Source organism: Myxocyprinus asiaticus, chromosome 6 (assembly GCF_019703515.2).
Source record: "Myxocyprinus asiaticus isolate MX2 ecotype Aquarium Trade chromosome 6, UBuf_Myxa_2, whole genome shotgun sequence".
Taxonomy (NCBI): domain Eukaryota; kingdom Metazoa; phylum Chordata; class Actinopteri; order Cypriniformes; family Catostomidae; genus Myxocyprinus; species Myxocyprinus asiaticus.
Window position 1 is genome coordinate 38,123,720 of NC_059349.1, and position 19,989 is coordinate 38,143,708.

Sequence of the window (19,989 nt, forward strand, 5' to 3'; positions counted from 1 at the left end):
ATCCTTTCATAAATTGCTTTGAGAAGTCAAAGTAAATAGATGGTAAAAAGTGTACAGCGAAAAGAATTTTAACTGGCAATAAGATTAGATTTTCTAAAAAAAATTATACTAATACCTTTGGTTGATTATCATTGCGGGTTTTAGTTCCACTGAAAGCTTCCATGTTGAATTAGAATCTAGTAATATGAATCCAGATAGTAATCTCATTAGCCACTTACACACTAAACTGGCTAACATCTTTTTTTTATAAAACAGATGGACATGCATAACTTGAGCTCAGAATGTAACAGCCTGGCTGATTTTGGGGATTGCATTAAAAATAAATCAGTCATAACAAGCATTTTAGCATTTAATTAAGCATTTAACAAGCATTTTATTTTCTCCGTTTTAACTGCCACAATTTCTGTTTTGGTCAGGCCAGCATTAATCATATTAAACGCCTCTGGTACACCTCTGGGATTGATTGATTGTGTCTTAGTTAAATGAGATTCGTGTCTGCAGACACATGTACCTCCTAACTGTTAATGCTTTAATATCAGCCAACAATGAATGTTAATTAATGAAACAGTCCATGTATACAACTATTTTAAATTCATTGAACCAAACTACAATGTCTACCAACGTCATGTTCTGCCTGCAGAGGATGCTCTAATTGTGCAGAGAGTTTAATCCTCTTTTCACAGAACTACGGATGACTTTAACCCTGATCATTTAGTACTGCCACTGGAAATTTGGTCATACTGTGCTGTGAAAAAAAATGTCATGGAGAAATTGTCAATGTGCCCAGTTATATGTCCTTTACGCCAAAGTTTTAAAAAGCATGAAAACGGCTATGGAATGGAATACTAGCTTACTGGATAATGCGTGCTGCACAGTATTCAGTGAATACTGCCTACTGTTCTTTTTTAATATGATGTGAAAAAATATATGCATGATAAACATTTAGTATACTAGTATATTTAGTTTAGTATATGACAGTGGTATACTACATTGTTGTCACATGACCTTTTTATGTTTGTTACATGACCTCATTATGTGTAAGTTTATTTTTGTGAGTGATGTTCACTTATCATTTTGGGAATAACAACTGTAATTTTGTAATTGTAATCCAATTCTGTATAACTTAACTTAACTTGGCAGTCTGATCAAATGATGAGTGAAGCAAAAAAATTGGGAATGTAAGGTCAAGTTAAGCGCATTGCACTGTGGGATACAGATTCCCACGCAGTGTGCTCTGTTATACCAATTGGCAAATGTAGTAGGCCAAATTGTACTGCATACAGGGGCACAGCTGTCCATTTACATGTATGCAGTAGCAACACTGCATACACGTATCAGCAGTTCAACCCCCTTGAACGTTTCGCTATCCGAACACCACCTTTGATGTCGATTCGGCGGGTATTCCATGCATAAAGAAAATTTGCATACTATGCACAGTATACATACTATATACTGCAGAAATAGTAAGAGTAGCATGATAGTATGCTATTTTAAACAATGCCAAATGTCCTCTTTACTTCCTACTGGGGTCTTGATTTGCAGCAGTTTCAAAGATCCCCAAGAGATTGCCCATTTAGAAATACATTTTGTAAGTCACTTCACAGGACTTCAAAGTTCACCCAAAAATGGAAATTCTCTCATAATTTACTCACCCTTATGCCATCCCAGATGTGTAGGACTTTCTGTCTTCTGCTGAACACAAACAAAGATTTTTAGAAGAATATTTCAACAAAACTTTTAATCTCCAAAAATAACATAAAGGCAGCATAAAAGTAATCCATACAACTCCAGTGGTTAAATCTATGTCTTCTGAAATGAAATGATAGTTGTGTGAGTAACAGATCAATATTTAAGTCATTTTTTTACAATAAATTCTTCTTCCTGCCCAGTAGGTAGAGATAAGCACGAAAAAAACAAATCCAAAAAAAAAAAGAAAAGTCATACACTTCTGGGATGGCATGATGGTGAGTAAACGATGAGAGAATTTTAATTTTTGGGTGAACTATCCCTTTGTAAATTTTAAGGTAAAACCAAAGTCAGTCCACTTGGTGGCCATCTTGGGAACACTCCCGGGCAGCTATTTTCTAAAGATATAAGCGCCATTAAAGTACAGCTTATATCTGCTTGAATGGAGAAAGACTGAAATCTCCTAAATGGTTGGTCAAGATTACGATCAAATAACATATTTCAAATCAGCAGAAAAATTTGGTAATAATGGCATTATAAATTGTGTTCTTTAGCTCTGATCATGCAAAAAAAAAAAACAAAACAAAAAAAAAAAAACACTGTTTTTCAGGCTGTTCCAGCTCATTTTTAAGTGCATAGTCGAGTCAACTGACTGGCGTTGTCTGTAACTAAAAGGAGATTGGCTATTTTACTTCTAAGGTGGGACATCCATTTCAGCACCTGCCAAATTGGTGTCAAGTCAAGTCATTTTTATTTGTATAGCGCTTTTCACAACACACATCATTTCAAAGCAGCTTTACAGAAAATCATGCATTAACAAAACATGAAACTGTAATATCTATAAAGTCTTAGAGTCATCATTGTGTAGTTTGATTAAATATGATTGTCAACTGTGTATAAAAATAAATAATTATATAATACTATGTATTTAGAACTCCAGTGAGCAAGCCGAAGGCGACTATGGCAAGGAACACAAAACTCCATAAGATGTTGGTTAATGGAGAAAAATAACCTTGGGAGAAATCATGCTCACTGTGGGGGCCAGTTCCCCTCTGGCTAAACAACATGAATATAATGCCAATATTATTTATTTATGTGCAGTGCAGGTCATGGTTTAAGATTAGTAAACTAAGTAAGTGTTAAGGTCCAGTGTTTAAAAAAAAATTTTTTTTAATGAACTTTAAGATTAATGACTAATTTCTTAGTCCATCCTGGATTAACTGCAGAAATTCACATAGATGCATTGTTCTTTGTTAGTTGGCTGATGAAGGCTTTTGTTGGCAATTAATTGATAGTCTATGTATTCCACTTTAAGGGTGCAGTCCATCAATAGACAAAGGCAATGCAGGCAGAAATCAGTGAGGTGCATCGCAGTTCAACCGTCAGGTCATTTCTGTGAGGTCTATCCTAAGTCCAAGGTTCAGGCAGTGGCATATGAAGTATCCCATGTTTTATGGTTGGAGTTGGCATCAGTTAATTCTCTGAAGTCCATCGTAATAGACTGAAGAGATGTCTGGCTGGTACCGGCTGCATTTAGTCGTCATCACTCAGAGACACGTAGCAGTGGAGTCCGACACCAAGCAGGAACGGAGCTGGATCTTGCCAGCTCTGGTAACCTTGGGATATGGATCCTGAGGTTGAGACATGGAAACAAATAGAATAATATTAGGGTAGATGCCATAAATGTTTTTTTTTTTTTTGCAGAATTATAGATCATGATAAATGTTTCTGGTTCCGGCAGACCTAACTAAAGCAGCCTAATTGTGGGTTGATGGATAAACTTGGTGTATGCCTGGCTAAATAGATGAGTCTTTAGTCTAGACTTAAACTGAGTGAGTGTGTCTGCATCTCGAACAGCGTAGGAGCAAAATAGGAAAAGGATCTACCTCCATTTGTGGATTTTGATATTCTAGGAACTATTAAAAGGCCAGAATTTTGTGATCGTATTGAATGTGATGGAGTATAGTATGGTAGAAGGTCACTTAAGTACTGCAGAGCTAGACCATTCAAAGCTTTGTACGTAGTTAACAAAATATTTAAATAAATATGAAAATTAACAAGTAACCAATGTAACGACAATAAAATGGGGCTAATATGATCATATTTCTTGGTTCTAGTCAGCTCTCTGGCTTCTGCATTTTGAACCAATTGACGTTTATTTATTGATCTTGCTGGACATCCTCCCAGTAATGCATTACAATAATCTAGTCTTGAGGTCATGAACACATGAATTTGTTTTTCGGTATCAGCAACAGAGAGCAATAACTTAGCAATCGTAACTTAGCAATATTTCTGAGGTGGAAGAATGCTGTTCTACAAACATTAGAAATTTGATTTTCAAAGGACAGATTGGTATCAAATATGACACCCAAGTTCTTTGCTGTAGAAGATGACGTAACAGTACATCCATCAAGAGTCAAATTATATTTTAGAGGTTTTTGGTCCATTAATTAGTACCTCTGTTTTGTCGGAATTGAGTAGAAGGAAATTTCTGGTCATCATATCTTTGATTTGATTGATACACTCTGCTAATTTGGAGAATTGTGAAATTTCGTCAGATTTCGAAGAAATATAAAGTTGGATATCATCGGCATAACAGTGGAAACTTATTCCACGATTCCTGATAATATCTCCCAGGGGAAGCATATAAAAAGAGAAAAGCAGAGGCCCTAAACTGATCCCTGTGGCACTCCATACTTAACTTTTGTTTGATTTGACAATTCCTCGTTTACATAGACAAAGTGGTAGCGGTCTGCTAAATAGGACCTAAACCATGCTAATGCAAATCCACAAATGCCAACATAATTCTCCAGCTTATTCAAGAGAATGTGATGATCTATCGTGTTGAAGGCAGCACTACGATCTTAAAGCACTAGAAGAGAAGCACAGCCATGATTAGATGATAAGAGCAAGTCATTTGTAACTCTGATAAGTGCAGTTTCTGTACTGTGATGGGGCCTAAATTCTGACTGAAATTGTTCATATATACTATTTCTCTGTAGAAATGAACAAAGTTTGGAGGACACTAGCTTTTCTAGTATTTTTGAAATAAACAGGAGTTTTGAAATCGGTCTATAATTAGCCAATTCTCCAGGATCAAGCTGTGGCTTCTTAATAAGCGGTTTGATAACTGCCATTTTAAAATGTCTTGGGACATGTCCTACACTCTAAAAAATGATGGGTTAAAAACCTGTTTAACTATGGGACAGAACACATTTTGGGCTAATCCAACCCAGGTAGTTGGGTTGTTCATTTTAACCCAGTAAACTCAAAGGATGGTTTCATTTTTACAAAAACACTGGGTTAATTTTATATAAAAAATGGGTTAATGTTTTCAGGGTTATTTGTATCCTTTCAAAATGTAAAATATACCACATTATAAACAAATATGTCAACATGGTATCTCCTTTATTCTTTTATTAATAACATTTTTCAGTACATGTGCAATAATAATACAATTTTACCTCAAAAATTCAAGAGCTTATAGAATAAAACTAAATCACAAATGTCATTTATAAACAGTGCTAAAACATTCAAAACAAATACAATTTTATTATTATGGTTTGTTTTAAGTGTATACAGCTGAAAACATATTTACAAGTTCAGGAAGTTGCCATTCAGTTAACTTCTCCTGTACAAAGCAATCCATTCATGTATTATCAGACCACCAGAAACATAAAAACACAGAGCTCCATTACATCAAACAGTTATTTCTATTTATGATGTATTATTAGACCATATCTCCTTATGTGTTGACTTAATGTCTGGGATAATTAATTTTAGCCAGCACATTAATTCAACTTCAAAATATGATAAAAGCATGTCGATATGATCTGTCTGTCAGCTACATTAAATCCTACTGTCTTAAGTTTGACCTAAATCAATCGTGTGTAAGTGATGTTTTAGATTCATAATGGCACATTTTGCAAAATGGTAACGATTGATAAATAAAAAGACAGATACAAACCTTTATTTCACCAGAAAAAAATGCTCCAGTATATCCGCTTAAGAAGTGCTGACTCGAGTCCCTCCTGAAGACGCTCCAAAATGCCCACGACAGATAACTCAGCAACTGGGTTATTTTGACTCAGCACTGCAGTAAGACTTGAGGTGGAGGATGGGCAACTTTGACTGTTTACATGGACACAAGAAAGTTCAGAAATTTATTGCGAGAGCTACTTAAGTGGTGTATGTTATGGACAAAAATCGTATTTTAATAATCTGAAAAATCAAGAAATGCACATTTACATGACATTAATCACGTGACATGTACCTTCAGCTTAAAGTAAACCAAAGCTAATTAAGCTAGCGGTACATTTAACATTTAATGTCATGTAAGCTGGCCTGTTTTCGCACATTTTTGCATTTTTAGTGTACAGTAATGGTTTTATAAATAAATGTATTGATACGAACCTTGTTTCTTTAAATAAATAAAAATCAACAATCTGTCTGTGCTGAAAACCGCTGCCTCCACCTGAGGCGAATTCAAATAGCCCGCGTGCCACGTCAAGTAACTCAGCGCTGACTCGCTGAGTTGATTTGACCCAAGGAACTGGGCTGATGCGTTGGGGTGGGGGGAGGGGTGTATTGATTCAACTGTCAGTGAAAATGACCCAGCCATTAACCCAGCAGTTGGGTTACACAAAACTACCCAAAAACTACCCAACACTGAGAAAATAACCCAAAGAAATGACCCAAAAGGCTCAACCCAGCGTTTGGGTAGAAAAAATAACCCAGCATTTTTTAGAGTGTAAGGACAGACAAGGAGTTAATAATATTAAGAAGAGGTTCAGAGATTACAGGGAATACCTCTTTTAAGAGCTTAGTTGGTATTGGATCTAACATACATGTTGTGGCTTTTGGTGTTTCGATAAGTTTTGTTAGCTCTTCATGACCTATGACAGCGAAAGATTGAAGTTGCTCGTGAGGAAAATTATGAGACACTGTTTTCTGAGGTACTGTGACAGACAATTGCATAATTCCAATTTTATTTCTGATAATTTCAATTTTATCAGTAAAGAAATTCATGAAGTCATTACTATTCAGTCGAGGCTTTATTCCTAACCAATTTAGCCACAGAACTGAATAAACACCTTGGATCATTGTGGTTATTTTCTATGAGTTTGCTAAAATTTGTTGACCTTGCAGCTTTTAGTCTGTAGCTACAGACACTATCCTTCCATGCACCGTGAAATACCTTTAATTTTGTATAATTCCACTTGTGAACCATTTTCCGAGCTGCATTCTTGAGAGCATGAGTGTGATCATTGTACCATGGTGCAGGCTTTTTTCTTTAATTTTCTTTAATTGAAGGGGGGCGACACTATCAAGAGTGCTAGAGAAGACTGTATTTACATTTTCTGTTATTACTTCAAGTTCTTCTACACTTTTTGGCTTACTCAGTATATGAAATAAATCTGGAAGATTATTATTGAAGCTATTTTTAGTGGTCGAAAGAATAGCTCTACCTGAAAGATAGCATGGTGTAGATTGAGTGACATTAGCTGATCGCAGCAATCAAGAGACGAAGTAATGATCTGAGATGTCATCGCTCTGCGGCATAATTTCTATAGTATCAACATCAACTCCATATGACAGAATTAAATCTAGCGTATGATTATGGTGATGAGTTGGTCCTGTCACATTTTGTCTGACTCCAAGAGAGTTGAGAATATCAATAAATGCTAATCCCTATGTGTCATTTTCATTATCTATGTGAATGTTGAAGCCACCAACAATTAAAGCTCTATCCACAGTAATTACTAGATCTGATAGATAATGTGCAAATTTACCAAGGAAATCAGAATATGGCCCAGGTGATTTATATACTGTAGCAAGCGCAAAAGACGAGAGAGGTTTTTTATTTGTATCTGATGGTGTCACATTAAACATTATTAGTTCAAAAGACTTAAAGTTATATCCTTTCCTCTGAGTAACACCAAATACTTCACTGTAAATTGTAGCAACATCTCCTCCTCGACCCTTCAGACGAGGCTCATGTTTACATCAATAACCTGGGGGAGTAGATTTATTTAAACGTATATATTCATCCGTTTTAAACCAGGTTTCAGTCAAACAGAGTGCATCCAAACTATGATCTGAAATAATTTCATTTACAATTAGTGCTTTGGTTAAAAGAGATCTAATGTTTAGTAGCCCTACCTTTATATGATGTTTATCTTCAATTGTTTTGTTATTTTCAGGTTTTACCTTAATCAAACTTTTTCTAAATTATTTAGTGAGAGTTTTGTGTTTGGTAGTTTGGGGAACAGACATAGTCTCTATGTGACATCTAAGTGATACAGTCTCTATGTGTTGTAGTTTATGTGACCTGTGTGACATCTCAAGGCATCTAGCAGACTTTCGGATTAACCAGTCTGTCTGCTTCCTCCCTGGAGGGATGGAGTCCGTCTCTCTTTAGCAGGTCAGGTCTACCCCAAAAAACACTTCCAATTGTCTATAAATCCTGTTTTATTCTTGGTGTTCCAGATTCTCCCATTCATTTTAATACAAATGGTCTGTCTTGGGCTAAACAGTCTCAAGTAAAACATTTTTAATGTAATATGTAAATTCACCCCAGTGATTTTAAAAAAGCCCCCAATTTGACAATGCCAATTTGCATTTTTTAAATTAAATTGGTGCCAGACGGGCTGGTTTGAGTATTTCTGTAACTGCTGATCTCCAGGGATTTTCACGCACAACAGTCTCTAGAATTTACTCTGAATGGTGCCAAAAACAAAAAACATCCAGTGAGCGGCAGTTCTGTGGACGGAAATGCCTTGTTGATGAGAGAGGTCAACAGAGCATGGCCAGACTGATTCAAACTGACAAAGTCTATGGTAACTCAGATAACCACTCTGTACAATTGTGGTGAGAAAAATATCATCTTAGAATGCTATTCTGAGATGCGAGTTGGCACTGTTTTGGCAGCACAAGGGGGACCTACACAATATTATGCAGGTGGTTTTAATGATGTGGCTGATCGGTACATACAGTATATATATCTATATCTATATATATATATATATATATATATATATATATATATATATATATATATATAATTATTTTGTCTCAGAGCGCATCATTTGATGTTGGTTGGTTGGTTGGTTGGTTTCTTTTACCTTTCAGAACCAAAGCTTACACCTTCATTTCCTGGACTGGAGTCCTTGCGAAGCTGTCTGGTAATTAAATCGATACCTGCTGTACATGCTAAAGTCGGAAATGCCTGAGTACACCGGCAGAAATCCCATTAAGGTGTGACGTTCAAACTAATAAGGGGCATGTCCTTCCTCTCTGAATAGCATCCACCCCATGTGTTTGGAGTTAAAGAAGTGCAGCCATAAAAACATGTCAAAACAAAAGAACATCCTTTTTCCATGTGAGCTAGGAGTGCTGTGGGAAAAGGACAACTTATGTGAATTTATGCAGTTTGATTGTCCTCTTCCCAACATCTTGTGCTATTTATATTTTGTTTATTTGTTTTGTTTGTCCTGAGGAGTAGTCTATAATACTTATATATTATACACTTATATTATCAACGGGTGGTTTATTGTAATTTCCAACATCTTTATTTCTTGGATTCGTAAATATTCTTTAAAATTATAATAAATTTGGAGCAAATGCTTTCGCTGAGTACTTTGGCCTCTACCAAAGTTCATCCATCAAACTTTTGTCATTGAGTCAATAATGGTGCAAAAAGAGGAAAATCAGCCATGGATCTGCAGCTTGTATACATCAGCTTAGTGTTATTTTGTGAACAGTATCAACACACAAGACATTTTAACTTTTTTATGAATCTCCATGGTTGATCTGGGTATTAGATAACAGTGTTATGCTTCGTAAAATTTATTTTAAATATTTTCAAATATTTTGTGCATATTGTGTCTATTTAATAACTGAAATGATAGTTGGACTTGTGAACTATTGGTTAGTGCATGGTCTTCATGTTGAGTCCATGCTCACATGGGAGACGCAGGTTTAAGTCTGGCCTGTGCCATGTTCTCATTCCATTCCCATTCTCTCTCTCCCTGAATGCTTCATTTATTTTCACTGTCTCTACTAAATTTAAAGTGGCAAAAGCCCAAAATAATTGTAAAAAGAAGTATTTAAAAAAGTTTTAATTGGCCATACTGATTAAACATGTTTTTAAAACTTTAAATGTAAGGAAAAATTGACCCAAACCTGACCTTGACCACTGATTCAAGGATTAATGGTACCTCGCTGTATCTTTCCATAGTCAATGATCTCCAAACTCTAGAGAGCAGGTACTTGTAATACCCTTATACCTGTTAATCCCCTCGGATTGCACTGTCGTGATGGCAGTGGTTTGAAACTATACTTGATTGCTTAATCTGTTGTTAGAAAGGGTTTACAAAGAAAGGCTCTCACAACACTTCCTGCCCACACAGGTCTTAGCATGGATGAGACCCGCAGTAGCTCGAGACCGGCATCCTCCCAATGCCATTCCCCTCCTGTGAGCCCCTGGAGAAACATGGTGGAATATTTCAAGAATCTTGTTAAGAACTCGATATCTCAGAAGTTTCGCCATTGGGTAAAGGACTACTGCAAAAGGAATGGATTGCTCACCTTGTCTGTGTTGGCCGTGATATCAGGTTGTGTGGTGGGGTTCACATTAAGAAGCTTGAACTTGTCAACACAGGTATGGGGCACCTGAAGCTTGGAAATCATTGTTTTTCCGTTCATGATGTAAAAATTTGCGTTTTGAGTCAGTAGTGGACTGATATATGCTGAACTTATAATTAGGACAAAAAAGAAAAACACGGGGGTTAAAAAGGTTGTCGTTTAAAGCTGAAATGATCTGCTTCTTATTAAGACTTTTGAAAATTGTAACTGCATAGTTGAAGGTTCAATACAAGTTGAGCTCAATCGACAGCATCCATGACATGCTGTAAATTAATATAACGGTAATCATTTTAACTTGTCTCTCAGTTTGTAAAAACAAACAAAAATCACGTTTACAGTAATGTATAGTACTTACAATGGAAGTCTATGGGGCAAGGCCACCAGGATAAATGTTTCAAAAGTATAGCCACAAGACTTAAATATTATACATGTTAACATGAGGTTAGAGTGAAAAAATTGCTTACTTACTTTATCTTTGCAAAGTTATATAAAATGTATACAACTCCTTTCATAAACATGTTAAGCCGGGAAACCCTTGCTTATGACACCTGTTAGGACACCAGAAAGGGACTGTTTACATAAGAAAGAGTCCACGCACAGGAATTACGTCAGTAATGCATAACCAGACTTATGCAGAACTAAGCATATAGACCTTAAAATTAGTTGGAAAAGCCTGTGCTTAGTATGCCTACTTGAGGATGTGAGCATCTGTCTTCCATAAGTAAACTCCAGTCAGCTCAGGAGAAACACAAAGTCAGCTGACTTAATTCTCCAAGGATATTACTAAAATAGTAAATAGTAAAATGATATCACGCTAAAGGGTTTATGTGTTAGAATCTTCATCCAAATTAAATAATTGATTAGCAAGGTCACTAAAAGCCAGTTTTCAACCTTTTCCCCAGGCAAAAATCTACTTTTCTTTTCCTGGAGAACTTCTCATGAGAATGCTGAAAATGTTAATTCTTCCTCTCATCACATCCAGGTAACTGCATGTATGCTCATAAATGTTTTGTCTTGTACCATTTTCATTTGAGATGTGAAAAGTCCTAAGGTAAAGCATATGGCCTATATTTGGATACAATATTTTTGTTTAAAAAAAAGCAAAACATTATACATTTATCATTTTGGCCATCATATTTGTTATCAGCTATAACATAAGGTAATTATTGGCAATACTGGCCAATATTTCTGTATTAGTGAAACGCTAGTATCTCTGCCTGTGACTACCGAGACCATACATCATACTGTAAAAACCCAAAAAGCACAGGGTGCAATAGTCAAACCTTAAAAAGTACTTGGAACTTTAAGTACTTGGAACAAGTACTGTTAGTTGAATCAGATGTTGCAACATTTTGGCGATACACTGCAGTCAGCCACCATTAAAATTAATTAAATGAAAAATGGGATGAGTCTGCATTTAGGTGAGCCTGTAAAAATAACAATAACAATTCACCTTGCTTACAGTTTAATGTCTGGCTTGTCTGCAATGGACACCAAGGCCAGTGGACGCCTGGGCCTTCTCACCATCACATACTATCTATGGACTACCTTCATTGCTGTAATTGTTGGAATTATTCTAGTGCTTATCATTCATCCTGGAACTGGTACTGAGAAAGAAGGGCATAAAGCTGCAGGAGGGCCAGTGATGACATCTGCTGATGCCCTACTTGATTTGATCAGGTAACATTATACAGTAAAAAGTGGTACCTGCAAATGTTACCTTAAGGGTCTATTTCTACTTGGTCTAACCCATAAAAATTTCTTTCATTGGTGTGACCCAAAGAAGTCAGGTTGATTAATAGATTATTTAATAGATGACCTGACAATTTTACAATAATATCAGAAATTAACTCTGAATTGTAGAGACATAAACAGGTGGAAACAGACTAATTGTAGAAAAATTAATTGGGAAAATCTTAATTATCAATATGGTGGCTATAGGAAAGTCCCGCCTTTCAGTTAAAAGAGCCTATCGCCTTTTTGCTAAAGGAAGGGCTTCGTCTTATTGGTCTTGAACACAGGGGCACCACCACTCATTGACAGTGGTATATGCAATATTGATGTTGGTGTGGCACCCCTTTGTGTGGCAAACCTACGCATTGCATATATGGTTTTTGTGCCTCTGCTTGAATGCACATGTGTATTAGCTGGAATAACCTGAAAAAAACAAAAACAGTTTTTTAGCCTGAGATACATATGCTACATACTATTTTGTCAGATTTTAATGTTGATTTGAAATATGTTGTTGAAACATAAGCTTAGCCAAAAGTTTTGGAGATTTCAGTCTTGACCTATTCAAGTAGATAAGACCTCCACTTGAAAATAGCTGCATGGGACGTAAGTAAGATGGCCACTGAGCGGAATGACTTTGGTTATGTAGCTCAATGACAAAAAACTGTAGATGTCTGTCATCATCTCTATACGTTTATGCTACATTGAATCATAATTGCGGAACATATGTTTCAATAGTCATGTTTTGAAAACTCTGTATCATTTATAAATGGACCAACTAGTAGTCCCAGTGTGGAAATTTTCTTTAAGAGAAGAAAATATTGTGTACAAATCTTAATGTCATTATTTTATATAAAATATGCATTATTGAGAAGCACACAATTCTTAGTTATTTACCATACTGTAATCAATTTATTTCTGTTCAAATGATCAGCCTATGAAAAATGTGAAACTTATGTAACCACTTTCGAAAGGAGGCTGGGAGGCTTAGGCTTGCCTTGTGTGCAATCACTGGACAGAAGGATTGGATTTAGGTATATTTAGATATACCCAAGAGGATGTGAATGGCACGGCTTTTCTTGAGTGTGAAAGATGCTCTTGAGCTCTAGCAGATTTAATTGGATTCTTCTTATGTGGCCACCTGTAAAATAAAATGTTATAAATAAAGTGTTAGCCATCAGCCTCCTCTCTCCAAGTCCTTAGGCTAAGCTAAATCAGATAGATTTTTTTTATGTAGCAGGCTGTGACACAGCCTTGCATGACATGCAAGTGAATTCATTCTGAAAACAAACAATACCTAATTTTTGTCTTGTGTTGGCCTCAGAAAACTGAGATACTTTCACAGGCTAATAGCATACACTCTCAGGCTAATAGTGAACCACAAGCACTTTTGCCCAACTGACCAACAAGTCCTGGATTGTGAAGCATTTCAGAATAATTTTAAATCTGTTACTTTATATATGACAGATTATTTCTATTTGTCCAACAGGAACATGATCCCATCCAATCTGATTGAGGCCACATTTCAGCAGGTGAGAGAACACATGAAGAGTAAAGGAATTAATGAATAACATTGTTACATATCTTTTGTTAACCTTGTCCATTTCTGCTCTTGTGTTTCAGTATAAGACAGAGCTTGTGCCTAATTTTAAAAACAGTGCGAAATCATCACAAGCCAACTTTGTTTACATCATGCCAGACTACGACAACCCCAGAATGGGTCACCCAGTGTTTCTGGAACTCACGCCTCCTCCTGAGATTCACTACAAGATCGTTCCAGGGAAAAGTAATGGGATGAATGTGCTAGGAATCGTCATTTTCTCAGCCACTATGGGTACGTATGGATGTGAACTACACTACATGGCCAAAAGTATATGGACACCCAAGCACTGTATCCATACACTATGTGGTTGTTGAGCATATAATTTCAGAACCATTGGCATTAATAGGGAGATGGTCCTCCCTAACAGCTTGAGCATCAGTGAGATCAGGCACTGATGTTTGGGCGACGGGGTCTCGCTTGAACTTGGCATCCAATTCCTCCCAAAGGTGTTCAGCGGGGTTCAGTTCTAAGCTTTTTAAACAGGCCAGTCAAGTTCTTCAACACCTGCCTCAGTAAATAATTTCTTTATGAACCTCGCTTTGTGCACAGGGGGCATTGTCATGCCGGAACAAAAAGGGCCCTCCCAAAACTATTGCCACAAAGTTGGAAGCACACAGAATGTCAATACCCGCATTTCCACTATCGTGCCAAATGAGGACGTGCTTGTGCATGCCAGTGCCAGTTGCGTTCCCAATGTCACTTCCTGGGCTTCCGCAGTGCCAACGGCCAAGCGCCTTTGGCCCGCTGATTACCCTTGGACCAAAGAAGGCCAACTAGAGACTGAGGCAGGGTCCATGTCAAAAACTGAGTTTTGCACTGTCAGGTCTCACTTTCCACCAAGCAAGGACCAAAGTAAGCAAACAAACAGCAGCTTCGGTCTCCACCATGTTCATTTTGAGTGCTAGTCTCCAGAGTCTGTTACCTCAGCTTGAACTTCCCTCTTGCTTGTTAAATGGGCGGGGTGTGTGACGTTGGCACCAGGGTGGCGTATTAAGGGCGGGTTTTAGGGCAACGCTGTGGGGCTATTGGCCCAATGGTGGGGATGCAGATCGATTTTGGTTTCCCGGCTCAAGGTCCGAAGCTATCCCTGGCTCACACTGGCCCAATAGTGGAAACGTGGCTATTGTATGTTGTAATATTAGGATTTGTCTTCACTGGATTACTGGATTTAGCCAAACCCGATAACAGGGGTGTCCACATACTTTTGGCCATATATTGTATTATATATCGCTCTCCTACCCCTGTAGTAAAAACCAACCTAAATCTCTATGCTGGTCTAAGCTGGTTTATGCTGGTTTGGTGCTGGTGTAGCTGGTTGGCTGGTTTATGCTGGTTAAAAAGCCTAGAGGGAACACAGAATAAAAAAGTCAACATGAAACTGTATTTACAACCCATTTTACTTCCAAATGTGAAATATTTGTGTTGAGTGAAACAGCATACGTATATTGCACACACAAAAAAGTAGGGTGGGACTTGATCTGGGAATTAATTGGATCATGAAAAGTGGTCTCTATATGACAGGTGGTTGGAGAGGAGGGCTCAAAAAATAAGAGTGCTTAGTGACGTCAGCCAAATGGAATGTTTTTTAGGAGGCGAATATGATAGTGAACCATATTTGATTGCAAGCATCATCATACAATGTGTTTACAAGTACAAACCCTTTCCATCTATAATCTTATGGTGACTATAAATATATATATAGGAAGACTTAAGTTGTTTTTTGCTCCTCAGGTCTTCTGCTTGGTAGAATGGGATCCAGAGGCACTCCTTTAGTGAACGTGTGTCTATGTATCAATGAGTGTGTCATGAAGATCATTAATGCTGCTATGTGGTGAGCAAAAGTAAACAGTGATCAGTTTTGCCCACAATTTGCATTAACCTCTTCAACTCTGCAGACCCCCCGGCGGGTCCAAAAGGGGGCGCTATATCACAAAAAAAGTTTACACTTAAAATGTTCAAGTCTCCGAATACATGTCAGGCATATGTGGTATCATTTGAAAGCTTAGAATCTGAACTTTTCATAGACAACCATCACTTCAGGGCTAAAACATGTTACAGCGCCACCTACATTTCAGATCTGCATTTTGTGATGGAAGTTGATGGAAGAAAAATTATTTTTTCCAGTACTTGCTGCCATCTAGTGTAATAAAATAAGGCTTTTTGGAGGGAGATGGAGTGAACAGAACAAGAATTACATGCTTACAAATTTATGACAACAACCAAAAAATATAATGAAGAAAACATCTATTCGTCATAACATTGTAAACATACAATATTATTTATGAATAACTGGTGTCTTTTTTTATTATTATTTGGGGGGAGGAGGGGGGGATTTCTGAAAAAAAATTATGCATTTTATTTTTTGGCAATTAGTCCACAGTATGTGTAAATTGTGAGCTTTTAAATGTGTGAAAAATCGAAGGTGGCAGCCCAAAAATACACCAGAGTTGAAGAGGTTTTGCACTATAGATGTCTAGTATCAAATGTATGATAGAAATGCTCACTTTTAAAGATATCACAGCATGTCAAGAGCAGGCATGCTGTAATTATGTAGCAGAGCTCCAGACTAGAATCAATCTGCAGTCTATTCAATACACACTAAAATATGTACATTGTAATAGTTTAAAGGCAGCTCTTAAGCCCTTCATTCATGTACTTGATGTCGGCAGTGGAACGGTGCTCTGGTCTAAGAGAGTCAGGTAAACTGAAAAGCTGATTAGTCCATCAGTAATAAATTTAAAAGTCAGTCAGAGTGTATGAACCATCAATAAGCCATCAAGCAGCTTACTTGAAACACACAAGTCAAAGGTTTGGATGCATCTTCACATTCTTTATTATTACGATTTTCCATTTCAAGGGAAGAGTAGTTATCAAAATCATGAAATAACACAAATAGAAGGAATTATGTAGTCAACAAAAGTCAAAACTGTCTTATATTCTAGCTTTTTAATGCATTCTAGCCATTATTTGATTAAATTTTTTGGACACTCTGGGTATTCAGCTGTATAAAATGATTATCAACAAAGCATTTAAAATTTAAAAAATTTAGGTTTAACACTCCAGTCTCTTTGTGCAGGTACTTCCCATTTGGAATCGTATTTCTGGTTGCTGGAAAGATCCTGGACATGCATGATCCTGCGGTCCTTGCAGAAAAGCTGGGGATGTACTTCATAACTGTCCTGGCAGGGCTGTTCGTCCATGGTGTGATTTTGCTACCAATGTTCTTCTTCCTGTTCACCAGGAAAAACCCCTTCAGCTACATCCGTGGCCTCCTTCAGGCTCTGGTTATCGCTTTGGCAACTTCATCCAGGTAAGGAATCCATTGCCATTTACAGCATTTCAGTTGACTGCAAAATAAATATATACAAGTCTATGATCTATTTCAGGGAGTTAAATAACAACAAATGGCATATTTAAGGTGTTTTTGGTGCTTTTGAACTGGCCATCTGGGGTGTATACCAAGGAATTTGGCAACACTGTTTTGTAAGAATTTCATCCAGGATCCTAACATTTCTGCTTATAACCTATTTGTAATGTGAGACATATGTGACTTTTTTTGTTTCTTGTAAACTGTGGTGTATGTACTGTGTTCTTGTAAACATGTGAGGCACAATAATTAATAATCCTTCTCTCTCCAGTTCAGCTACTCTGCCCATTACAATGAAGTGTTTGCTGGAAAACTGCCGTGTGGATCGGAAAATAGCTCGATTTGTGCTTCCTGTTGGTGCCACCATTAATATGGATGGCACAGCGCTTTATGAGGCAGTGGCAGCCATCTTCATCGCACAGGTCAACGAGTATGAGCTAGACTTTGGACAACTTGTTACAATCAGGTAAAGTATTTCTGCAACGTCCACAAAAATGATATAAAATGACAGGAAGAAATTTACATTTGTCAAGAGATAATTTTTTTTGAATGTTGCATGTGATCTTTTCTCAGTATCACAGCTACAGCAGCAAGTATTGGAGCAGCTGGAATTCCTCAGGCTGGTCTTGTTACCATGGTTATTGTTCTTACCTCAGTAGGTTTGCCTCCAGATGACATCTCACTCATTGTTGCCATTGACTGGATCTTGTAAGTACAACATAGCTAATTCATAAGAATATACACTATATGGCTAAAGGTATGTGGACACATAACACCACATCCATATGTGCTTGTTGATCATTGGCATTAATATGGAGTTGGTCTTCCCTAAAAACTTCCACTCTTCTGGGAAGGCTTTCCAATGACATTTAAGACATGGCTGTAGGGATTAGTTTCCTATCAGACACTAGAGCATCAGTGGTCAAGGCACTGATTTTCTGTCTTTTAGTGTAGTGTAGTAACATTAAGATTTATCTGCTCTAGTAATTAAGAAGCCTTGTCAAACCCGTTAATTAGAAAGGGGTGTCCCACGTACCTTTGGCCATGTAACGTATGTACTATTGCTTATAAATCACGACTGAAATAACTTATTGGTTGAGAAAAGTCAATCTAATTTATCTGCTGTTTTCATCAGGGATCGATTTCGAACAATGATCAACGTACTTGGAGATGCTTTAGCGGCAGGAATCATGGCTCACGTGTGCAAAAAGGACTTTCAGAAAGACATCCCATCAACAGCCAACTCAGAGAGAGTAAGATATATCCACCAAGTGCTGTGGTTTACATTTCCTACAAGCAGATAAGCAAGTGGTGCTCGTGTAGTATCATTGCTGTAATGGTTTATTGCTTACCAGTAACAATAGAGCTGTTCAGTCAACTCGAAACCATTGTAGTCCTTATGGAGCAACTGCAATGGTTTTAAAATGTACATTTTAGGTATGACTGTATAATTTATGTGGTAGAACAAACTAGAAAAGTCTCAAGTAGTGGCAACCACAGACCTTATTTTACCCATAAATCGAAAAACAGCTATTCTAAAATCCCATTAGAAAAGGGAACCCAGGGGTCAAAAATGCAAAATTCTCTTCCAGGTTTTTAGGACTACAAACTGAACAGCTCTATAATACTAATGCATCATTTTTCATTTTTGATTGCTGTGTAATAGCTGTATTTTGTGTTTTGCAGAGAGATACTATGATATCCTTTGGAAACCAAAGTGTGCAGAGTTTTCCCACTTCTGAGGTTCCACTACTGGCCAACAGGGACTACATCTTAGAGGTTATTGGGGATCAGGTGATTGAGAAGCCGACTGCCTGTTACAACCTCTGCCAAGTCTAACTTTGACTGGCGTTACCAAGCAGGAACAGAAGTTGCCTTTACCTCACAAAAAACCTTCCCCCCTTTTCTTTCCTTTGTTACACACTTGTGCCATTCTGTTTTTACATGAGATAATACTCTCACCTAAAGTCGCCTTCGGTGAACTTGTAAAATGAAGAAATTTGGGTGCTTTTGACACTTTGATTTTGGGGTTTTGATATGGTTAGTGGCTCTGTAAAAAAAAAAAAAAACGTTCATGTTTTAAATATTAATCTTCTAGAATTGCCTTAAAATGCAATAGCTTATCGCAGTAAAACTGATAGTACATTATAAGATGATATCCAAACAGAAAACATTATGCAACTAGAAAATAGACTGTCATTAGCTCCAGAACTACAAGGCCAGGGCTATGGATGTTAAATCATCAGTTGCCTTGTTACAGTATACTGTGAATGTTGATGACAAACATTTTTTAATGACTATATAAAAATGCATTTGCATTACTTATATATTTCAGAATGCATAATCTCTCTGTTCACTTCAGTTAGGATGGCAATTAAATTATGTTTGGATAAAATTATACCATTGTGCACTGTAATTATGAATTGTTTTCTTAATAAAAACCTGAAAATTATTTAACCTCAAGTCATCAGACTTACTTATTCATACTATAAATAAATAAAGAACTGGACCTAAGAGATGGTTACTAGCTTTTGGGCATGTGTTGCAAGAAAATATTAACCATTTTAAAATTATAATCAGAGATATAAGAAAATATTGAGCTTTATGTGTTAAAGGGATAGTAAAAAAAAGTTTCTCAGTTTACTCAATGTTAGCCTCTGTCACCATTCACTTTCATCGAAATGTTTTTCCATGCAATGAGTGAATGGTGACAAACTAACATTCTGCCTAACCTCACCTTGTGTTCCACTGAAGACAGTAAGACATACAGGCTTGAAGCAACATGAGGATGATGTACATGATGACAGAATTATTTTATTTTTTTTTAACTATACCTTTAAATCTGTAAACATTTATATGTACTTCTGATTAGGCCTAACTAATACCAAGACACAATTTTCAAATTTTGCAACGATGCCTGATATTTTATTTCACAACTACATGTTAGACAGTAGCT

At 36.9% G+C, this 19,989-nt stretch overlaps 1 protein-coding gene and 1 long non-coding RNA gene across 2 annotated transcripts; one reads left to right on the plus strand and one right to left on the minus strand.

Annotated features, from left to right (window-relative positions):
- Positions 1 to 5,691: 5,691 nt before the first annotated feature.
- On the minus strand, positions 5,692 to 10,433 carry LOC127442166 (uncharacterized). The gene is made up of 3 exons (XR_007897451.1): positions 10,276 to 10,433; positions 10,078 to 10,170; positions 5,692 to 5,817 (listed from the first exon to the last, which is right to left on the minus strand). It is a non-coding gene; the product is annotated as an uncharacterized LOC127442166 (long non-coding RNA).
- On the plus strand, positions 10,022 to 19,003 carry LOC127442162 (excitatory amino acid transporter 5-like). The gene is made up of 11 exons (XM_051700004.1): positions 10,022 to 10,348; positions 11,235 to 11,314; positions 11,797 to 12,012; positions 13,553 to 13,595; positions 13,687 to 13,897; positions 15,398 to 15,497; positions 16,743 to 16,976; positions 17,305 to 17,499; positions 17,607 to 17,741; positions 18,169 to 18,286; positions 18,720 to 19,003. The coding sequence occupies exons 1-11, from the start codon at positions 10,106 to 10,108 to the stop codon at positions 18,870 to 18,872; spliced, it is 1,728 nt and encodes a 575-aa protein (XP_051555964.1). The 5' UTR covers positions 10,022 to 10,105; the 3' UTR covers positions 18,873 to 19,003.
- Positions 19,004 to 19,989: the final 986 nt, after the last annotated feature.